Source organism: Dysidea avara, chromosome 15 (genome assembly GCF_963678975.1).
Source record: "Dysidea avara chromosome 15, odDysAvar1.4, whole genome shotgun sequence".
Lineage (NCBI taxonomy): Eukaryota > Metazoa > Porifera > Demospongiae > Dictyoceratida > Dysideidae > Dysidea > Dysidea avara.
This window is the reverse complement of record NC_089286.1, coordinates 2,572,850-2,591,275: the sequence shown is the minus strand read 5'-3', so window position 1 is coordinate 2,591,275 and position 18,426 is coordinate 2,572,850. Positions and strand designations below refer to the sequence as shown.

General features: G+C 38.2%; 3 protein-coding genes and 1 long non-coding RNA gene across 5 annotated transcripts; 3 read left to right on the top strand and 1 right to left on the bottom strand.

Moving 5' to 3' along the window:
• The first annotated feature begins 4,675 nt into the window (after positions 1–4,675).
• On the top strand, positions 4,676–5,558 carry LOC136245202 (ATP-dependent DNA helicase RecQ-like). The gene is made up of 3 exons (XM_066036701.1): positions 4,676–5,079; positions 5,151–5,433; positions 5,471–5,558. Exons 1-3 carry the CDS (start codon positions 4,911–4,913, stop codon positions 5,556–5,558), a joined length of 540 nt encoding a protein of 179 aa, XP_065892773.1. The 5' UTR covers positions 4,676–4,910.
• Positions 5,559–6,813: 1,255 nt separating this feature from the next.
• On the top strand, positions 6,814–8,016 carry LOC136245099 (uncharacterized). The gene is made up of 4 exons (XM_066036620.1): positions 6,814–7,297; positions 7,395–7,585; positions 7,744–7,831; positions 7,883–8,016. The coding sequence occupies exons 1-3, from the start codon at positions 7,120–7,122 to the stop codon at positions 7,801–7,803; spliced, it is 429 nt and encodes a 142-aa protein (XP_065892692.1). The 5' UTR covers positions 6,814–7,119; the 3' UTR covers positions 7,804–7,831; positions 7,883–8,016.
• A 98-nt stretch (positions 8,017–8,114) lies between these two features.
• LOC136246100 (uncharacterized) lies at positions 8,115–9,550 on the top strand. Its single transcript, XM_066037559.1, has 8 exons — positions 8,115–8,229; positions 8,361–8,402; positions 8,454–8,510; positions 8,889–8,948; positions 9,002–9,031; positions 9,081–9,300; positions 9,353–9,391; positions 9,436–9,550. Exons 3-8 carry the CDS (start codon positions 8,499–8,501, stop codon positions 9,495–9,497), a joined length of 423 nt encoding a protein of 140 aa, XP_065893631.1. The 5' UTR covers positions 8,115–8,229; positions 8,361–8,402; positions 8,454–8,498; the 3' UTR covers positions 9,498–9,550.
• Positions 9,551–16,261: 6,711 nt separating this feature from the next.
• On the bottom strand, positions 16,262–17,976 carry LOC136245508 (uncharacterized). Of its 2 annotated transcripts, XR_010695898.1 has the most exons (5): positions 17,629–17,976; positions 17,225–17,443; positions 17,027–17,118; positions 16,357–16,467; positions 16,262–16,308 (listed from the first exon to the last, which is right to left on the bottom strand). It is a non-coding gene; the product is annotated as an uncharacterized lncRNA (long non-coding RNA). The 2 variants fall into 2 exon arrangements; XR_010695899.1 differs by lacking the exon at positions 16,357–16,467 and having other exon boundaries at positions 16,268–16,308; positions 17,629–17,974.
• Between the last annotated feature and the right edge of the window lie 450 nt (positions 17,977–18,426).

Sequence of the window (18,426 nt, the reverse complement as noted above, 5' to 3'; positions counted from 1 at the left end):
TATGCTAATTCTAAAGACCAAACACCGTGCAACTCTACCTAGAATAGCAACGATTTATGTACTACAGTGTCCCCTCTATTATTCAAATTCATTGGGCACTGAGTGTGTTTAGATAATCAAAAAAGTTATATACAATCACTCTGGTAAAATACACATCTTTGACAAAATCTTTCAATAGAATGGTCATTCCACAGATCTAGAGTACCTGGATCTGGATAGATCTAGATCAATACCACTTATAGCGATCCACATTCTTTATGTTCACCAGCTTTAATATGCATAAATAGTGGTTACGACATTGTGTTTGTTAATTAACCCGCCCACTAATTTCTACCCAAATCCACTCCAGTAAGTGATTCTGCATGAAGCATCAATAATTGATTAGTTATGAAGCTTAAGGTTTATGATTACCTGTTTAGATGTACTTTGTATATGCGGAGGGCGACTAGTGCTATTATCTCAGATTTGCCAGTCTTTCTTGTACATACAACGATCCATTCTTTCTCTTGATCCACACGAAGCTGATCCCAAAGACCATAAATTCCATAACATATGATATAGATGTCCATATTTTAAAATGGCAATCTGTAAAATCTTACCTATACAGGTTGTCATAAATCTCTAGGTTATTTTTAATAGGCATACTAACAAATCTTACAATCGTCCCGTTGTATCCATCAAGTGCTGCTACATGAGTTACTCCATACATCACCAGTTTCTCATTCTGATCAATATGGAGTTTGTGTCCCGCATAATCAGCATGATATGGGACAGGGTTTGTTTGGCGTGTTGTTGCAACTTGTCTGGCTCGTTGGTAACCAGGGCTGACCCGGTTAAGTGACTGACGTACTCTCTGTTGATCAACATGTATGCCATAAGAGGATAGCAACCCTGTCATCATTTTACAACCATAAGTGGGCCCAGTCTATAATGATATTAACATACAAATGTGCATTTGTGCAGTGATATTGCTTTTTACTGTACTTGTGAAACAACTTCATCTAAGTGTTGATCATCAATATCAGTTGTCCTTTTAATTTTCTTTTGGGCACAGAATTTTTGGATTGAGTTCACACTAAATCCTTTCTTCTCTGGAAATGTTTCTTGCAGTTAATGTTGCAGCTGCTGGTGAGTAAACTTCCTACTTCAACTTTATATCTAACAAATCCTTCCAATTCTTCTAATGCTGAAGTGTGAGCTTCCATATTCCTATTATGCGTGCTGTTTCTTAGGTAGAATTCATTGGACCTTTAATGGTGTAAATTGTCCAAAAAAATACCGCTACTATGCATGCAGGTAAGATTCTGTCACGTGTCAGGTTGCGCACGGCACAAATATAATTTATCCAAACTGACCAATGAAATTGCAGATGGTGTCAGTGATGATGTATGTTTATGTGATAGTATATAAGGAGCAGGTATTGCAGAGTAGACTTATAGTGACAGTTAGCTAACTACTATCTCCAGTGATCGCGGTATATCAGTTAATCATGAATTCGACGTCTGCACTAGACAATACCACCGGTAGGCCTCCTGCACCTGCAGCTGGGCGTACTATGGTATACGCAACTCTGGAGTGGAATGGGAAAAAAGTAGAAGTGAGCAAGCAGAAAATCACCACTGAAAACCTGCAAAAGTTGTTACAGGTTTGTACTAGCTATAGCTGCCGCTGAATGCATATTTACCCGTGATGGTCCTAATAGGTACAACCAGCTGATTCCTGGTTAAGGGAGGACTTGCCACAGTCCCTAGATGATGATTTAGATTTCTTACACTTCCCTGATGAATCTGGACATTTTAATCTGCCTGAAGTGGTCTTCTGCACCTTAATTGTAGAAGGGACCATGGCTAGTGGTTTTGCGAGGAATGACTCGGTCTCTCTTGTACCACACAGACCGAGCACTTCCTCAGTGACAGTAGCAGCCTCAATTCCCCCTCCTTCTTCGTACAGGTATGTCGTGGCACCTAGGAAGTAAGCCAGTGTGGCTATTAAAATCTTCCAAGCCAGATTGAGCTACAAAAATAATAAACCAGAGTTTACGAACATTGGACAAATGTATGTTGAAATAACAGAGTCCACTGCAAATCTCAAATCTATATGCGAAGCAGTACGCAGCCAGTGTGGTGCAGACAATGATTTAGATTTCTTACACTTGACAGATGAAATCAAGTCAATGAAGGACACTCTCCAGAACCTTTTACAAAAACATTTTAATTCATCAGGATGGAGACAATTGCTATAATAGCACTTCAAATGTCAAATTTTCCAACAGATCACACAGCCTCCAACAATAATATCTACATGTTGCTGCACTATATTGAATGCATGGAGCGATGGTATGATTCTGAATATACTAATACTTGCCCCACTTGTTGGGCTGAAGATCAGCAAAATGTAACAACAAAACTTCGTGGATTAAACGAATTATTAGAAAAGATTAAGACACTTAGTGAAGAAGATTAAAGTAACTAAAACAGCTAGAATACTATACAATAGGCATTATAGTGACTCTTATGACATTTAACCGATTATAATCATGATATTGAATATATATAGCTATTTAAAATTTGTCATGTGAGTGCATGGTAATTCTGGTTGTGTCTGGTGGTGAGTTTGTGTATATATTAAACTGTGATAGGACCCATTGATTTGTGTTTTGTATGTTAGATGCAAGCAAGGAAATACTAATGTGTTTGATAGAACCCTTGTTGCTAACTAAATAATCATTTAGACATGCACGTGCTTTGTTGACATGGTTATCACTATCATACTTCTGTTAATTTCACTTAAATATGGTTACAGGCAAGAACTATTATAGTGAAAACTCACTTAGTGGCCATCTCTTTTACAAAGCTACCTTGTTACAGTGACCACCTATGTGGTAGGTATAAGATGTACTTTATGACTTATTGAAGCCAATATTCAGTCCCAGAGACATTTCTATTAATGAGGTTTCACTGTATACTGTGTTTCACTGTATACTGTGAAATAAAAAGTCAATGAGTTGGTTAATATGTGTACACGCTATTAATTATCTAATCCAAAACAGCCAAGCTGTAAAAAAAGAGTGCGGCCCTCAAAAAGGCTATGGTGAAAAAAGATGTGAAATCTAAGGTGGCAGCCAAGAAATGGCTGTGATGGTACGTTAATGGTAAAAATTTTAATAACGATAATTCAGGTGAATTTTGGTGCCGCTTGGTCAACTGACACAGAATTCACCTGAATTGTTGTTATTAAAATTTTTACCATTACAGCAATATCTCAACAGAACACTATCAGTGTCATCCAACCTCATATTCCAGTGACGCACTTCTACAAAACAGAAATAACATAATATAATGTCAGGTGACAAATCGGAAATGGCTGGAGCAATTTCCTTCAAATTTGGAATGTAGACTCCCCTGGCTGACGGGCAACTCCATAGCAAATTTGGTTCCAATCAGATAAGGGATCACCGGGATAAAAAGGTGTGAAAATGACGTTTTCTTTCTTCCTGTAAACGTTAGATAACATGAGAACACTTACAATTCCACTTGCTCACAACTATTTCTATTCTTCCATTATTTCACTGCCGCATCCTCAGTTACTCCAAACAAACAAACTTATAGTCGATAACAAACAGTTAGATAAGCATGACAGCACTTATTCTTGCATGGCCAGACCACTATCTTACTTCTTTGTGATGTCATTGGTTGGCAAGATACGGTTTGGTGAATTACTGTTGACTAAATGCATTCGTAGACAAACAGCTTCTTGCTGGGAAAATGCTATGTAGTAATGGTATCAGCCCTGTTAGAAGTTTTGCTGTAACATTTATGTTCACCATACTAACATACAGCTAGCCAATGAATCAATTTCACTGGATATTGGTTGAAAGTCACCACTATACTTCACCAGGCTCTAACTCGCCGACAAACAATTCCACCAATAAAAAGAGGAGGCGAGGTAGCAGTGTAGTCACATGAAACTAACAACACTTACATTTCCACTTTTTCACAACTGTTGCTATGTCTATAGTTTACTGCTCACATCCTCTGTGATTCCAAGACAACTAAAATGAAATTAATCTACAATAGATAGTACCTTCAAGCTGCTTCAAGTAATTTATATTTCAGTATTCCTTTAAATTGTTAACCGCTCGTAGTACAAAAAGGTAGATGAACAGTTTCGGAGGCAAATCTTATGGAACAACTTCGCTGCTACATAGGTCATCAATTTGACTGATAGTTTTGTACAGTTGTCTTAAAAATCATATCAATGCTAATACTGTTACATAAAGGATTTCTACTTAAACACAGACATTACATACATGTCCCCCAGCAAGGCCACTCAAGGCATGGCATCCCTAGTAATGTTCTTAAGTTGAATAAATTTGCACACCACAGTATTATTGTAAAACGTACCTTCATAAGACACCAAATTGGTTACTTGAGATACTCAGACTTTGACGATCGACTCTAATAAGAGTGCACTGTAATTGAATATATTGGGATTTTAAGGATACATGCTGTATCTTCTCCCTTTGTAGAAAATTTGGACATGCTACCAGGAGTGCTGCAGCAAAGCTGGAATAACTTCTGTAGCTTACCAAACCTTTTGTACATACTGGAGGAAGCAGTTGCCATAGGAAGACCAAGGAGCGATCTGTGTTGGACATGCCAGCAAAACAGTAGTCTCGCGTGGCCAGACCCTTTCCGCGCGTCCACTTATCGATTAGAGATTATAAGCGGCGTGCTACAAAGGTCTGGACTAGTTCATGCACTAAAAAGTTTTCAACACGTTATTGGTGACGATTCCTTGACTGGGTAACAAGCATCCTGCGCTAGTAAAAGATCAAACTTGTGTACTGGAAGTAGTTGCATGTGACAAGTAGTTGAAGATAAATTAACGACACGAGGTGCACCGGCGAAATGGATCTGCCGTCTGCCCTGAATCACACGTCTCAGCGAATGGGTATCCAAGGATTAAAACCTAAACAGTTAGAAGCTATAGAGGCATTTGTTTCAGGAAAAGACACGTTTGTTTCCTTGCCAACTGGTTATGATAAATCTATAATATTACTGTTTGATTTCTTATTTGGTAAGGTGTAGCTAAGCAATTATACTCGTGCATACAATATTATTATCTCATATTGATTTTGTTTCTAAAAGGTGCCCAGGGAAGCATTGCTGTGGTTGTCACACCTTTGATATCTTTAATGATTGATCAAAAGGGGAAATTTTTGAAGAGGGGTTTGAAAGTAGAATTTGTTGGTGAAGCCCAAACTGATGAAAATGCTACAATGGATGTGTTGAATGGAGATGTTCAGTTAGTATACATTAGTCCTGAGTCTTTATTGCTTAATCGGAGATATCGCAATATGCTAACAACACCTACGTACCAGCAGAAATTGAAGGCTCTTGTTGTTGATGAAGCTCATTGTGTTAAGTTCTGGTAAGTCACAATTCTGTATGTTTTAAATTCTGTTTAGGGGTGATAAATTTCGAACTGCTTTTGCTGATATTGGAAACATTAGAAGCTTATTGCCAAAAAATATATTTGACATATCAGCAAACTAAATGATGTAACATTTACCTCCTCATACCGATTAACTTGCTTTTAGTATCAAAATGTAGCCAAATACTGTAGTTACATTCATTGAAAATTTCAAGCAATTATATGCCATGATCAAAAATTATGAAGCTTTAAAGTCCAAAATAATGGGTCAAATTTTGTGTGTGAAAAAGGTACCTTTTCGCTAATCCGGTCACATTTGGTGATGGTAAATGTAATTGGAGAACTTGAAGTAGGTCTGCAAGTGCTTCTTGAGTAATCCTATGCTTCATTACAAACTTCATTAAAATTACTCTGCTGCACATGCTGGATATGGGTGCATCAATGTATAATGATGCATCTTGGTGTACTTGGTCACTGTTCTCTAGGTTTTGCATATCTTCCTCATCTCCTTCAGCTTGCGCATATGAAGATGTTTCCTCAGGACTCACTACTTCATACTCCAATAACTGTGGGTACTCAGTTACATCTATGTAATCCCTAGTATCATCATCATCATCATCATCGTTTATATCCCACACTGACATCGATCCAATTCCAAGTTCTGAGTGCACACACTGTAGACGCTTATTCACAGCTGACTGGCTCACGGTAGCTTCCACTTCTTGCATGTCACAACTGATGACAGAATCCACAATTCCGTCCCCTTTCGGGCTGCATGCTATATCCAAGTTAGCTACGTATACGGCGTCGGATGATTGCTCCCCATCTCTGTCACTCTTCAACTTTTTTGTTGCTCTAGCTCTGGTCGATCGGCAAGCCGACCATTTTGATAAGGGATCATCGAATGAATATCATTCATTGTAAGAAGCTTTCATGTCATACTATAGCTACCTATAGCTACCTATAGCTACCTAGCATAAAAGAGAGATGAACCATCAGGGGAGAAACCGTCATTTTATGATGACACAAACGGACAAAAATTAGCTACTGGCTTACAGATGTGGTGCACACGCGACCAGAAGCATGGCAAAAGCCTAAAGTGGGCGTGGTGAGGAAATTATATACATATAAAAACAGTTTACTAGTTTATTACTCACTGATCACTGTATGGATATTACGTAATGCACGTTTATAATTATACGTAACACACTGCATCATCCATGGGATCGATTACTTTTAATTTGAGCGTTGCATGGTCACCGGCGTTGCATGGTTGCTGCATAGTTGACAGAGAAAGTTGCTGTGCATAGTTGATACAGATAGTTGCTGCATAGTTGACAGAGAAAGTTACTGCATAGCTAGCTATATAGTTGACAGAGAAAGTTGCTGATAGTTGACAGAGAAAGTTGCTGCATAGTTGGCAGAGAAAGTTGCAGCATAGTTGACAGAGAAAGTTGCTGCATAGTTGACAGAACTGACAGAGAACGTTGCTGCCGCATAGTTGACAGTGAGACTTGCTGTATACTTGACAGAACTGACAGAGAACGTTGCTGCCGCATAGTTGACAGTGAGACTTGCTGTATACTTGACAGAACTGACAGAGAACGTTGCTGCCGCATAGTTGACAGTGAGACTTGCTGTATACTTGACAGTGAGAGTTGCTGCATACTTGACAGAGTTGATATGGCCGCGGCGAAACTCAAAGGTTGGATGCTTGTGCGATGGATAGATGAAGAAAAGATCGGTCTAATGCCTGCATCAGGAGTCGTTAAGGAATATACACCTTATGTTGGAGCGGTAGTTGGTATGAAGTGGAATCGGGGGAAGGAGAATCACAATGCAGAGATCCTGAAAATGTTTGGTAAGTCATATGAGAGTGGCATCGTGTAATTTAAATGCATATTGCTACTCGGCATTGTATGCCCGGCGGATTACCGTAATTTTATTTTTGACTATAGAGAGTAAACATGAACTGAACCAACTCTGCAACGCAATTGATCGCGGCGAGGTAACACTGGAGGAAATCAAAGTCGATGATACTGATTCTACAGTTTTGACAACAACTACCCATGCGGAAGACTGTATAGCTGTCCCTTCTCCTAAGAAAGCGAAAATCACAAAAGCAAAGCCCAGTAAAGGACCACAAAAGGTATAATAGCTAAAAAAATTGACAATACTTTTGCCTATTCCGCACTAATATTACAGCTATATAGCTGTACTACGGTAATTGTAGCTGCATGCGGATATACTTGTAGCTACAGCTATCTGACAGCTAGATGGTTATTGTGCATGCACCTATGTTCTCAGGCATCAACCAAGAAGAAAGAATCTGCAGTGATAACAGATGATCCAGCAGCAAAAAGGTGATTGATTCTCTTAAAAAAACAGATAAAGAGTAAGTCTAGCTATACCATTTAATGATTGTAATGTAAATATAATTCTCTAGAATTTTCAAGTCCAAGCATATCATCCTCAAAGGGAAAGTCATCCATGACTTACCACCCTGCTAAGCTAGCCATCACAGATGATTACCATGAGCTTGAGTTTGATGCAACACTTGACGATGCAAGATATATAGCTATTGTACATGTACATGCTTGTGCATAGATATACTATGACATCTTATACAAACTTGCCAGCTACAGTAATTACCTAACCACTAAAATAATGCTATCACATTAGCTTGCACCTGCATATTATGGCTTCTTTATTTACCATTATATTATATAGAATTACAGTGATGCCATTTATGACCAGGATGGAGGTCCTCTTTCTACTGCCAGTTTTTCTAAGGTGTGCATTATGTGTACCGACACTTCTATTGTACTGTTTACCTGTTAAACATTTTACCGAAAGTATTAAAGCAGTGTGTGTTGTAATTTCAATTTGCTTTACATTTTATCATATTGCTAAATTGCACACAGAGAATCAGTCCAGCACAAAGTTTCAAACAACAATTTAGAAAGGTAAATATTAAGTGAATGCTTTATGTTACTTATAGAGTGTATGCATTATAGAAAGACATCCCTCACACACCCTCCACAGGTGAAGCTACTAGTAGCATGCAAGTAAAGGTAATTGTGAATGCAAATCGTTGTTATATGCACATCTGGGATGGTGTACAGGCATTTGCCAGTATGTGTTCAAGTGTACATGGCCTGGCCTATAGCTGCAATAGTGCCTATATTCAATGGACATGCTCAGTGCATGGAATCAAGTACCACATGAGCATGTGAGCATAATGGCTGGCCTATACTAGTGGATTGCAGTACATATCATGATTCTGTTAACCATAAGTACACTTGTATCTTACATCAGTTTTGCTAAGTATGATAAAGTAGGTGATCATTTCCATACTGGCAATTTACATTAGTACCATCTGCATGAGGTGCTTGTGCATTAATACATTAATGTATAAGTACTATACAAATTACATTAATTCTATGTTACAGAAGGTACTAAGTTATGGTGACGGTGGATCTACTGCTAAAAACACGATCGTGTTGTCAAAGGTTAATTGATTGCACTGGTTGAATGCATTTATTTCACTTATATTTAAATACAGAAACCTACAGCTGGATCAACAACAGTAAAAGTATGCACATTACATCAACTATATGCATAATTCATATGTACCAAAATAGTTTGAGCCAAAAGTTGTAGAGTTGGTTCCTGGATATGGCATCACATGTACCCAGCGCCAGATAGATGAGGTAAATTCAAACGGAAGCTCTTCTCCCATGAAAATGCTTCGCCTGCTGATGGCAGTCTTCTTTTCTGAAGAGGCAATGGCCAACTCTAGCTGCTATGGAAGTGGTAACACAGATCAAAAATTAGATGATGATATCATTGCAGCCTGCATTAGTAAGAAAAACGTACAAAATATATAATACTTTATTTCATATTTATCTTACAGAGTATGTACAAGATAAATTTAAGGATAGCGGAAAAGTGGGTAAGTCAGTGCTTGTCACTGCAATTAATGATAAATGCTCGCAGTGCAGAATAAAGATGAGGAAGGGCTTGAAGAACTAGCTAGCTCAGAACATTTACGTAAATGATAACTTGTACCTATATTCAGTCCATTGATAATTCAATTCAAACTATATGATCGACTTTTGTTATTATATGCAAAAAAATACTACTCATACAGTTACTAGACAATTAATTGACATAGTTGCGAAAACCATACCACAAGTCAGTGAGCGTCACAAAAGTGGGTATTCTTGCAACAATGCAGCAAAGTTGCCAACCAGTTGTAGCAAAGTTTCCAACCAGTTGTAGCAACGTTGCACAATATGTGTGGCAATGTTGCTGCATAGTAGTGACAACAATGTTGCAATTTTCTTTTGCAACTAATTTGCATAGATGTAACATACATACTACAACGTTGTTATTTCTATATGGGATATTACAATCAAAGTTAAGCTAGCTGGCTAAAGTTATTACATACATTTACATTTAATATGTACTTAAACTATCCTATAATTAAAAAAAAATTACAAGTGTATTTAATTAACTTACTTACATTAGTACTTATTTTAAAGGAGAGAATGAGAAGAAGAAATTACTAATTACAGCTGAAGTTTGGTGGGCTGGGAGACTTGGAGCAGGTACTACAAGGGCAAACAAGTGCAGACTGTGAGGATTGTCAGAGTCAAAATTATTTGTAAAATGCTGCCAGAAGATCCTGAGTAACTGTGATTTGGTGGCGAAAAAAGGTTGATTTAAGTCAAGTACTATTGTAGGTTCTTGGAATCTGTTGAAATAAAAGTTGCTTTGTTTGTTGGATGATGTAAAATTATGTTGAAGCTTGTTGCTGGTGGAGGATCTGGTAGGATTGCGACAAAAGTTAGCATAGAAAATCTGCAGCCTCATTACAGCACACTTCACAATCCATGTGGTTGAACCGCCAAAAGTCACGTGATCAAAAATCATGTGGTAAAGCCCACTAAAATCATGGTTGAACTGCCAAAGTCACGTGACCAAGATCAAGTCGTAAATGGCCACTAAAATCACGTGATACTGGCTAAGGCAGTGAGTGATTATAGAAGGTGTGTGCGGTGGTAGCTACCACAATGGATTTGAAAAGCAAAAGCTTATGTAGTAGCCCAGGTAATAAATACGGTACTGTGGCAGTGAATCCAAAGAACGGATTGCGTGACAGTGGGAGGCAGACACGTCACAGCTACAGATAACTCAGTTCACAAATGAAACAAGATCACGTGACACAGTGACTTAAAATTCTCCTGTAAAGATGATGGAGATGATTACTTAAAGTTTCCCCGTAATGAAGACGGAACACATAACTTAAAGTTATTCCGTAAGTATGATGGCGCTGGTTACTTAAAATTTTCCCGTAAAGGGTATGGTAATTTTTGCGTTTTAAGTAAATTTCTGCAAGGCCTAAAAAAAGTATTAGTTTTCACGCCTACTAGGCAAACCGCTTAGAGCAATGAGCTGAAAATCGGACTATAACTGGAATAATCTTCATAGAAAGTCATTGCAGTAGTACAGAAGAATCGGATTACAAACCACTGAGTTATGATTCGAAAGCCAACTCCGTGTAGCAAATGCGAGATCGAGATACTCTAATAGAACACACACCCTAATAGAGCATTCGGCTATCCATTATAGAATTCTACAAGTTATTCTGTAGGGAGTTCAGCTGCAAACAGTTAATCTTATAGACAGTTCAGCAAGAAGCAAGTCACCATGTGGAGAGTTAAGCAAATATATCACTGTAGAGATTCAGAACATTACAAGTCACACTGAAGAGAGTTCAGCTATAAACAAGTCATGCACCCTGTAGAGAATTCAGCTACAATTAAGTCACTCTCTAGAGAATTCAGCTACACACAAGTCACTGTGGAGAGAGTTCAGCTACAAACAAATTACCCTGTAGAGAGATCAGCTACAAGCAAACCACTTTGCAGAGAGTTCAGCTACAAACAAATCAACCTTTAGAGCGATCAGCAATTAACAAATCAACCTTTAGAGCGATCAGCAATTAACAAATCAACCTTTTTCAGAGAAATCAGTTACACACAAATCAACCTGTAGAGAGATAAACTAGAAACAAATCACCCTGTAGAGAGTTCAGTTACAAAAAATCACCCTGTAGAGACATAAGCTAGAAACTAGACACAATGTAAGGAGTTCAGCTACAAGCAATCACCCTGTAGAGAGTTCAGCTAAAACAAATCAACCTGCAGAGAGATCAGCTACAAACAAATCACCTTATAGAGAGTTCAGCTACAAACAAATTACTCTGTAGAGAGATTGGCTACAAACAAATCACCCTGTAGAGAGATCAGCTAGAAACTAGACACAATGTAAGGAGTTCAGCTACAAGCAAATCACCCTGTAGAGAGTTCAGCTAAAACAAATCAACCTGCAGAGAGATCAGCTACACACAAATCAACTTATAGAAAGATTGGCTACAAACAAATCACCCTGTAGAGAGATCAGCTAGAAACTAGACACAATGTAAGGAGTTCAACTACAAACAAATCAACCTGTAGAGTGATCGGCTAGAAACAAATCACCCTGAAGAGAGGTCAGCTACAAAAAGTCACCCTGTAGAGAGATCAGCTAGAAATAAATCACACTGATGAGAGGTCAGCTACAAAAAATCACCTTGTAGAGAGATCAACTACAAACAAAACACTTTGCAGAGAGTTCAGCTACAAACAAATCAGCCTTTAGAGCGATCAGCAACAAATAAATCAACTTGTATAGAGATCATCTAGAAACAAACCAACCTTCAGAGAGATCAACTACAAACAAATCAGGTTGCAGAGAGATCAGTTACACACAAATCAACCTGTAGAGAGATAAGCTAGAAACAAATCACCCTGTAGAGAGTTCAGCTAAAACAAACCAACCTGCAGAGAGATCAGCTACAAACAAATCACCTTATAGATAGTTCAGCTACAAACAAATTAATTTGTAGAGAGATCAGCTACACACAAATCAACTTGTAGAGATCAGCTACAAACAAATCACCCTATAGAGAGATCAGCTAGAAGAAGAGTTACCTTGTAGATAATTCAGCTGCAAACAATTCACCCTGTAGAGAGATCAGCTAGAAGAAGTCACCTTGTAGATAGTTCAGCTACAAACTAATCACCCTATAGAGAGATCAACTAGAAGAAGAGTTATAGTTCATCTGTAAACAATTTACCCTGTAGAGAGATCAGCTAGAAGAAGTCACCTTGTACATAGAGTGTTAAGTTGCAAAGAAACCACCATGCAGTAATAATCTTTTCTTCTTCCTGTGGTAAGGAAAAAACGATAGGTTAAAAAAGCCCCAAAGCCGGCTATAGGGGTATTGGGGTATACAAATACAAAAGTAAGTGAAATATAATCCAAAAACAGGCAAGCTGTAAAAAGAGGTGCGGCCTCCTAAAAGGCCATGGTGAAAAAAGATGTGAAATCCAAGGTGGCGGCCAAGAAATGGCTGTGATGGTAAAAATTTTAATAACGACAATTCAGGTGAATTTTGTGCCAAGACCAAGCGGCACCAAATTCACCTGAATTGTTGTTATTAAATTTTTTACCATTAACCTACCATCACAGCCATTTCTTGGCCGCCACCTTGGATTTCACATCTTTTTTCATCATGGCCAAATACACAATCATCAACTATAAAGTGTTTATAACTTTGGCTGCATGATGAAGCCATCAACAGCTGGGTTCAAAAGTCTACAAATTACACCAAGGGTGAATGACCTAAGCTATAATTAGCCACCAATTATACTCTGAATCCACTTTAGTGCTGTCAGTCAGGCTAGAGCATTTGCTTGGCTGCTGCTATGTGTAAATAACACCTGTGTAGTGATATCTACCACCCTTGGTGCGGATATGGTAAATACCATCCAGTAGAATCATCAACTTTATGTACATGATGCCCAGCTCAGCTTATGAGTGATAAACATTTTACACACAAGCACTACACTCACACAGACACATTGTAACACACAAACCAGACAAACAACTGATACACACATGTATACAGTCACGTGCAGTCGTGCACACAGAGAAAGGATATACATACACATATGCACATGCACTATCCAGTATTGTACACTTGTACACTCACACAAAATAGATGGCTACACAGACTTAATTGCCTACCACTACACACATAAAACTATAATAGTATTATACTATGTACTACACTTTTGTTTTCATTGTTAGTGAAGCAAACTTGAAAAACATCCCTATGCTTGCTTGGTCATTTACGCAACTTTGCATGGTGCTTGAACTCATGTATACTAACTTGTTGACAGGTATTTAATTTATAACCACTAATTGAAGCTATCTGTCTGGTTGGTACATACAATAATGTGTTTTTCCTGTAGGTCTCCAATATAGATAGAGTAATACATTTGTTTATATATCACTATAGCTGCTTAGCCTCAGATATAATGTCCTTGTTGTATAAATTCTATCCAAGATGCACACACAACTTGAAGTGACATTTTTAAGTTGTCATGGTGATGTATCATGACTGAAGATGTATACCGCTTCCTATCAACTAGTGACCATGCTGTAAACAGGTGAAGACACTGTATAAATAAACAAATGCCTGAAAGGTAATTCACATGTCTCTGATGGCTAGATAGATACAATTTTCCTGTGTGGTAGATTGTGTAGCTGCATATAGCTTTATTTGTAATATATAAGCAATGCCATTCACATACTGATAAATTAAATGCTTCTTGGTAGTTATGCCACCTTCTAAGCAAGCAGCAATTGAACTTGTTAGTGGTCGATTTTTGAGATATAGCATGCAGTGTGGATATAGCCAGCAGTGATGTGGTACACAGATCACTTTTCAGATGCATGCCAAAGCCAGCAGCAAGTATTTGGCTGATGAAGCCATCAACAATAGGGCTGGTACTTGGTCAAGCCTATAATTACACCCAGGGTGAATGCCCTAAGCTATTAGCCACCAAAGTATATGCTCTGAATCCACTTTAGTGCTGTCAGTCTGGCTAGAGCATTTGCTTGGCTGCTGTTAAGTATGTGTAAATAACACTTGATATGGTGGATATACTGTCCATACAGTAGTGTCAACTTTTATGTACATGCCAGCTCAGCTTATGACTATGAGTTTTATTATAAATATTAATATTATTTTGTTCATTTCACACACACACACACACACATTCTAACACACTCACAGACAGATAACTGTCATCCTAAATGCCTGCATGATCACTGGTTGACAGAAAGTACATATTATGATCTTCAGTTATGCATCATACAGTCATCAACCATGAGTCCATATATATGCACATGTGTATGTAACCATAACCAATGTCACTTCAAGTTGTTGAGGCTGGCGATGGAGCAGTGCATAAAATAGTACACAGTTATATTGTCCAATCTATCAGATTATCACCAATAGGAGAAAGGAAAGTATTTTATTGTATGTCAGATAGTTTTAATTAGTGGTTATGCAATGCAATCAAATCTTGAATAGATGGTTGCCAAGCAGGAGTTCAAACACCAAAGTTGCTATAGAAACACGCAAGTATAGGGATGTTCTTCAAGTTTGCTCCACTAGCAATGAAAACAAAAGGGTGCTTCATAGTTTTTTTGTTTTTTTTCTACATGTGTGTAGTGGTGTGCATGGTGAGTGTACAATACGTTATTATGCATGTGCATATGTGTACAGTCTATCATGTGTGTATCAGTCTGTATGCAGTTTGAGAAATTAAATTAATCAGTCAAAGGTTAGGGAGTTTTAAAACACGTCAATATACAAGTCGGTTATCCAAGTCAGTTCCTTTTATTCACATCATGTTCTGATGGTGGCCTATTTTATATAATCACTTAGGTTTCCTGCATGCAGGTATAAACTGACATGTAGCACTTAAGTCTTCATCCACTTCAACTCTTTAAAAGTACAATGTGCTACCATATACTATGCAGTATAACATCATATCTACCATTTTAAACCCAGTCAATAACAATACACTAGCGAGTGAGTATACAGCTGCACATGATTGGTGCATAAGAACAGATGGCCAGATGACCCCTACATGGGGCCAGATCAGTCCAAATGGCCACATGCAGGCCACAACCATAATTGCCACACAAGAACAGATGGCCAGATAATCAAGTTATGACCCTTACATGGGGCCAGCTCAGTCCAAATGGCACAACCCAGCTATAAACAAAGGATAAAGTCATGTGAAAGTCATCATGAGAGGCAGTCATGAAGCCACCAAATAACATAGACTCCTACATATACTGTATACATCCTTTCTCACATGAAGTGGCTTTTAATTTTGTTTGTTATGGCAGCAACAATGTTACCCAAACACCACAAACTACTATGTATCAGACCGGCCAACATGACAATAATAAATAATATTCACTTGTCAATGAATTATAGTTTAATACATGTACATGCAAACATTTGCTAATATTGATATACATAATGGCTACATAATTATAATGTTATGGGTTACAGTTAGCTGGCTGGTGCATTATGGCAGAGAATCATCATGCAGGCCTGCCAACCTGGAAAGTAAAAAAATCTTGAGATTTCTGTACCTTTATTGTAGTATTGCAGTGTGTAGTAAAAAAAACTGGTAGATGCTATATATGCTGAGACCAAAAAAAAGAAAGAAAAAAAAAGGTCTCGACTTTTTAAACTTGAAATCCGTGACATTCGTGCTACAAACCGTGAGATTCTATCCAACGAATGTTAGTGAAACCGTGAGAGTTAGCAGGCCTCAAAAACCGTGAGATTTGATCTGCTGCCCTTGAGCAGGGTAGTGAAACCGTGAGAGTTGGCAGGCCTGATCATGTATATTGGAGTACAGTCACAGCTGTTGTTCATCATAGTTACACCTGTATGTATATGATATCATAATACATGTACTCTTACATGCACATCACCTTATTCTCCCCAGACTGATGATAGCTAGATGTACAGATTAATAAAAGGCTTATGCCAAACTGATGAACTGTACGTCCCGAGAATGTTCCATGGATGTCATGCATAGCTAGCTACATACAAAAGTCAGGCAATGCATGTTCCTACACTATAGCTAGCTGCTATTATGATATGCAATACAAAACTCAATTATGCATGTAAACTAGTAGTTAGCCTTTACTATTTTTACTGACAATGTTTCTGCAAGTGTCCTAGGTTTAGGTGTGTATGTACCATCAGGATTCATAATGAATCCATTTGGTGGGGACCTCTGTAAAGACAACCTTACCTTAATAGGGAACACAATTTTACGTCCATAATGTGAGCCATCACTATCATCTTCTTTGCTAAATTGGTCCCACCCTTGCAGAAAGTAGCTAGGGTCAAAATCATGTGAATACAACTTCTTCTTGTTATATTCCTTAAACAAAAACTTAAAAACATCAAACCTAAATGGAATTGTAAAATGTGTGTGTTTGGTGCAGTAAGCTTTTAACGACCTATCTAATTCAACACATAATAGAGCTACATACTCCCTAACTATGTCATCCTCGGGACTTGGATGATTGTAAGCCCAGCATGAGTATAATAAAAAAAAATAGCCACATATATTGTCATAATTATTGCCAGTACCTTATCAGTCCTGGTTCTATGTTTCTTCCTGGTTCCCACGTAGCCTCTTGTAAGAAACAATTCTTCCAAAATACCAAGTACTCCGTAGATCTCTGTGTGGAGCCGGAGAACATGACAATACATATATTTGAGCTATAGCTGAGGCTATGCCAGAGGTATAGCTAGCTGATCAATTATTTTTCTGATACCAGCTCTTACATTTTTGGTTCTTTTGGTTATCAAGCGGTTTACAGGGTATTGGCCATCAGGCATCCTCCGTCGGTGTCTAGCTTGATCATCTCTAGCTCCCCGAGTTTGTCGGCTGCTCCGACTGTCTCGGTGATCCGCCGCTTGACGATACCCTGCACCTAGTCTCTTCGATGGAGCTTGAGGTCGAGGCTTGACCCACCGAGATGATTTGCTTCATGTTGCCGTAACCTGTAAGGTATAGCTACAGTTATTTAACATACTAACGTATAATTCCAACAACACCAAGCTTAACACTATGCATATTAACTATAGCTACAAAGTCACGAACGGCTCGATCGTCCAGGCACGGCATATATAACAATTAAGAGAACAGCCCATATTTAACTAATAATAGTAGCTACCTATATACGTACCTCATCATTAGGGCGATCTAGCTTTCCATTAGCCAGCTTCTTGTACCAGCCTGGTGATTGTCGCTTTGCCATTCTGAACGCTACAGACGTGTAGTGACGTGGATTAACTGATTTATCATTCTTGTTACATGTCTTTTATTACATTTTTAACACCATGTAAGGAAATCCTTCATGAAATAGACACTTTATATTAAAAAGAAACCCATTGGCTATAATGTTAGGCTTTTCATTGGCTAAAATGCTTATGGCAGCCTGGTAAAAAAAAATGCTATCGATGGCCAATTCAAAATCAAAAATATGATGGTAAACCAGACATTTATAAATTTTTGAGTTGCACGATAGCTGGTAAAATTTGCTGGGGATAACCATTTGAATGAAAAATATAAAAGACAGTCGGGGGGCAACCATTACATAAAATTTGCAATTCGCGCGTTTTCCGTGCAGAATTTGTGATGGCGGGAATCTGCAGCTATATAAAGGATGTCGCAGGTGGACATGTACCATTTCTAAAGATATGGATTTGCAGCAAATAAACGAGATTTCATCACTTTCTATAATCATTGAAGATGCCAGGAGACATCGTCGATACAAAGCCTTGGTAAAAAGGCACCAGGATCTCAAGCTCGCACAGCCAGTTTCATACTTGCAGGTACCGAATAAGCTTTTAGCTCTTTGGAGCAAAATGTGCACATTTTGGACTTGTGGAGGATGCAATAGTGTTTTTAAACACTCTGCACTAGCTAATGACCGCATCAAGGGCTCTGAAATTGCATTGAAGGTCGGTGTGCAGTCTCTCGA

What these genes read in the sequence shown, in the direction of transcription:
- LOC136245202 (XM_066036701.1), top strand. Translation starts at nt 4,911, where the DNA reads ATGGATCTGCCGTCTGCCCTGAATCACACGTCTCAGCGAATGGGTATC. An exon ending in ACTGTTTGATTTCTTATTTG is followed by an intron (nt 5,080 to 5,150) that starts GTAAGGTGTAGC and finishes TGTTTCTAAAAG; the next exon opens with GTGCCCAGGGAAGCATTGCT. An exon ending in GCTCATTGTGTTAAGTTCTG is followed by an intron (nt 5,434 to 5,470) that starts GTAAGTCACAAT and finishes AATTCTGTTTAG; the next exon opens with GGGTGATAAATTTCGAACTG.
- LOC136245099 (XM_066036620.1), top strand. Translation starts at nt 7,120, where the DNA reads ATGGCCGCGGCGAAACTCAAAGGTTGGATGCTTGTGCGATGGATAGAT. An exon ending in AGAGATCCTGAAAATGTTTG is followed by an intron (nt 7,298 to 7,394) that starts GTAAGTCATATG and finishes TTTTGACTATAG; the next exon opens with AGAGTAAACATGAACTGAAC. An exon ending in CCAGTAAAGGACCACAAAAG is followed by an intron (nt 7,586 to 7,743) that starts GTATAATAGCTA and finishes CTATGTTCTCAG; the next exon opens with GCATCAACCAAGAAGAAAGA.
- LOC136246100 (XM_066037559.1), top strand. An exon ending in ACACGATCGTGTTGTCAAAG is followed by an intron (nt 8,949 to 9,001) that starts GTTAATTGATTG and finishes ATTTAAATACAG; the next exon opens with AAACCTACAGCTGGATCAAC. An exon ending in CTGGATCAACAACAGTAAAA is followed by an intron (nt 9,032 to 9,080) that starts GTATGCACATTA and finishes GTACCAAAATAG; the next exon opens with TTTGAGCCAAAAGTTGTAGA.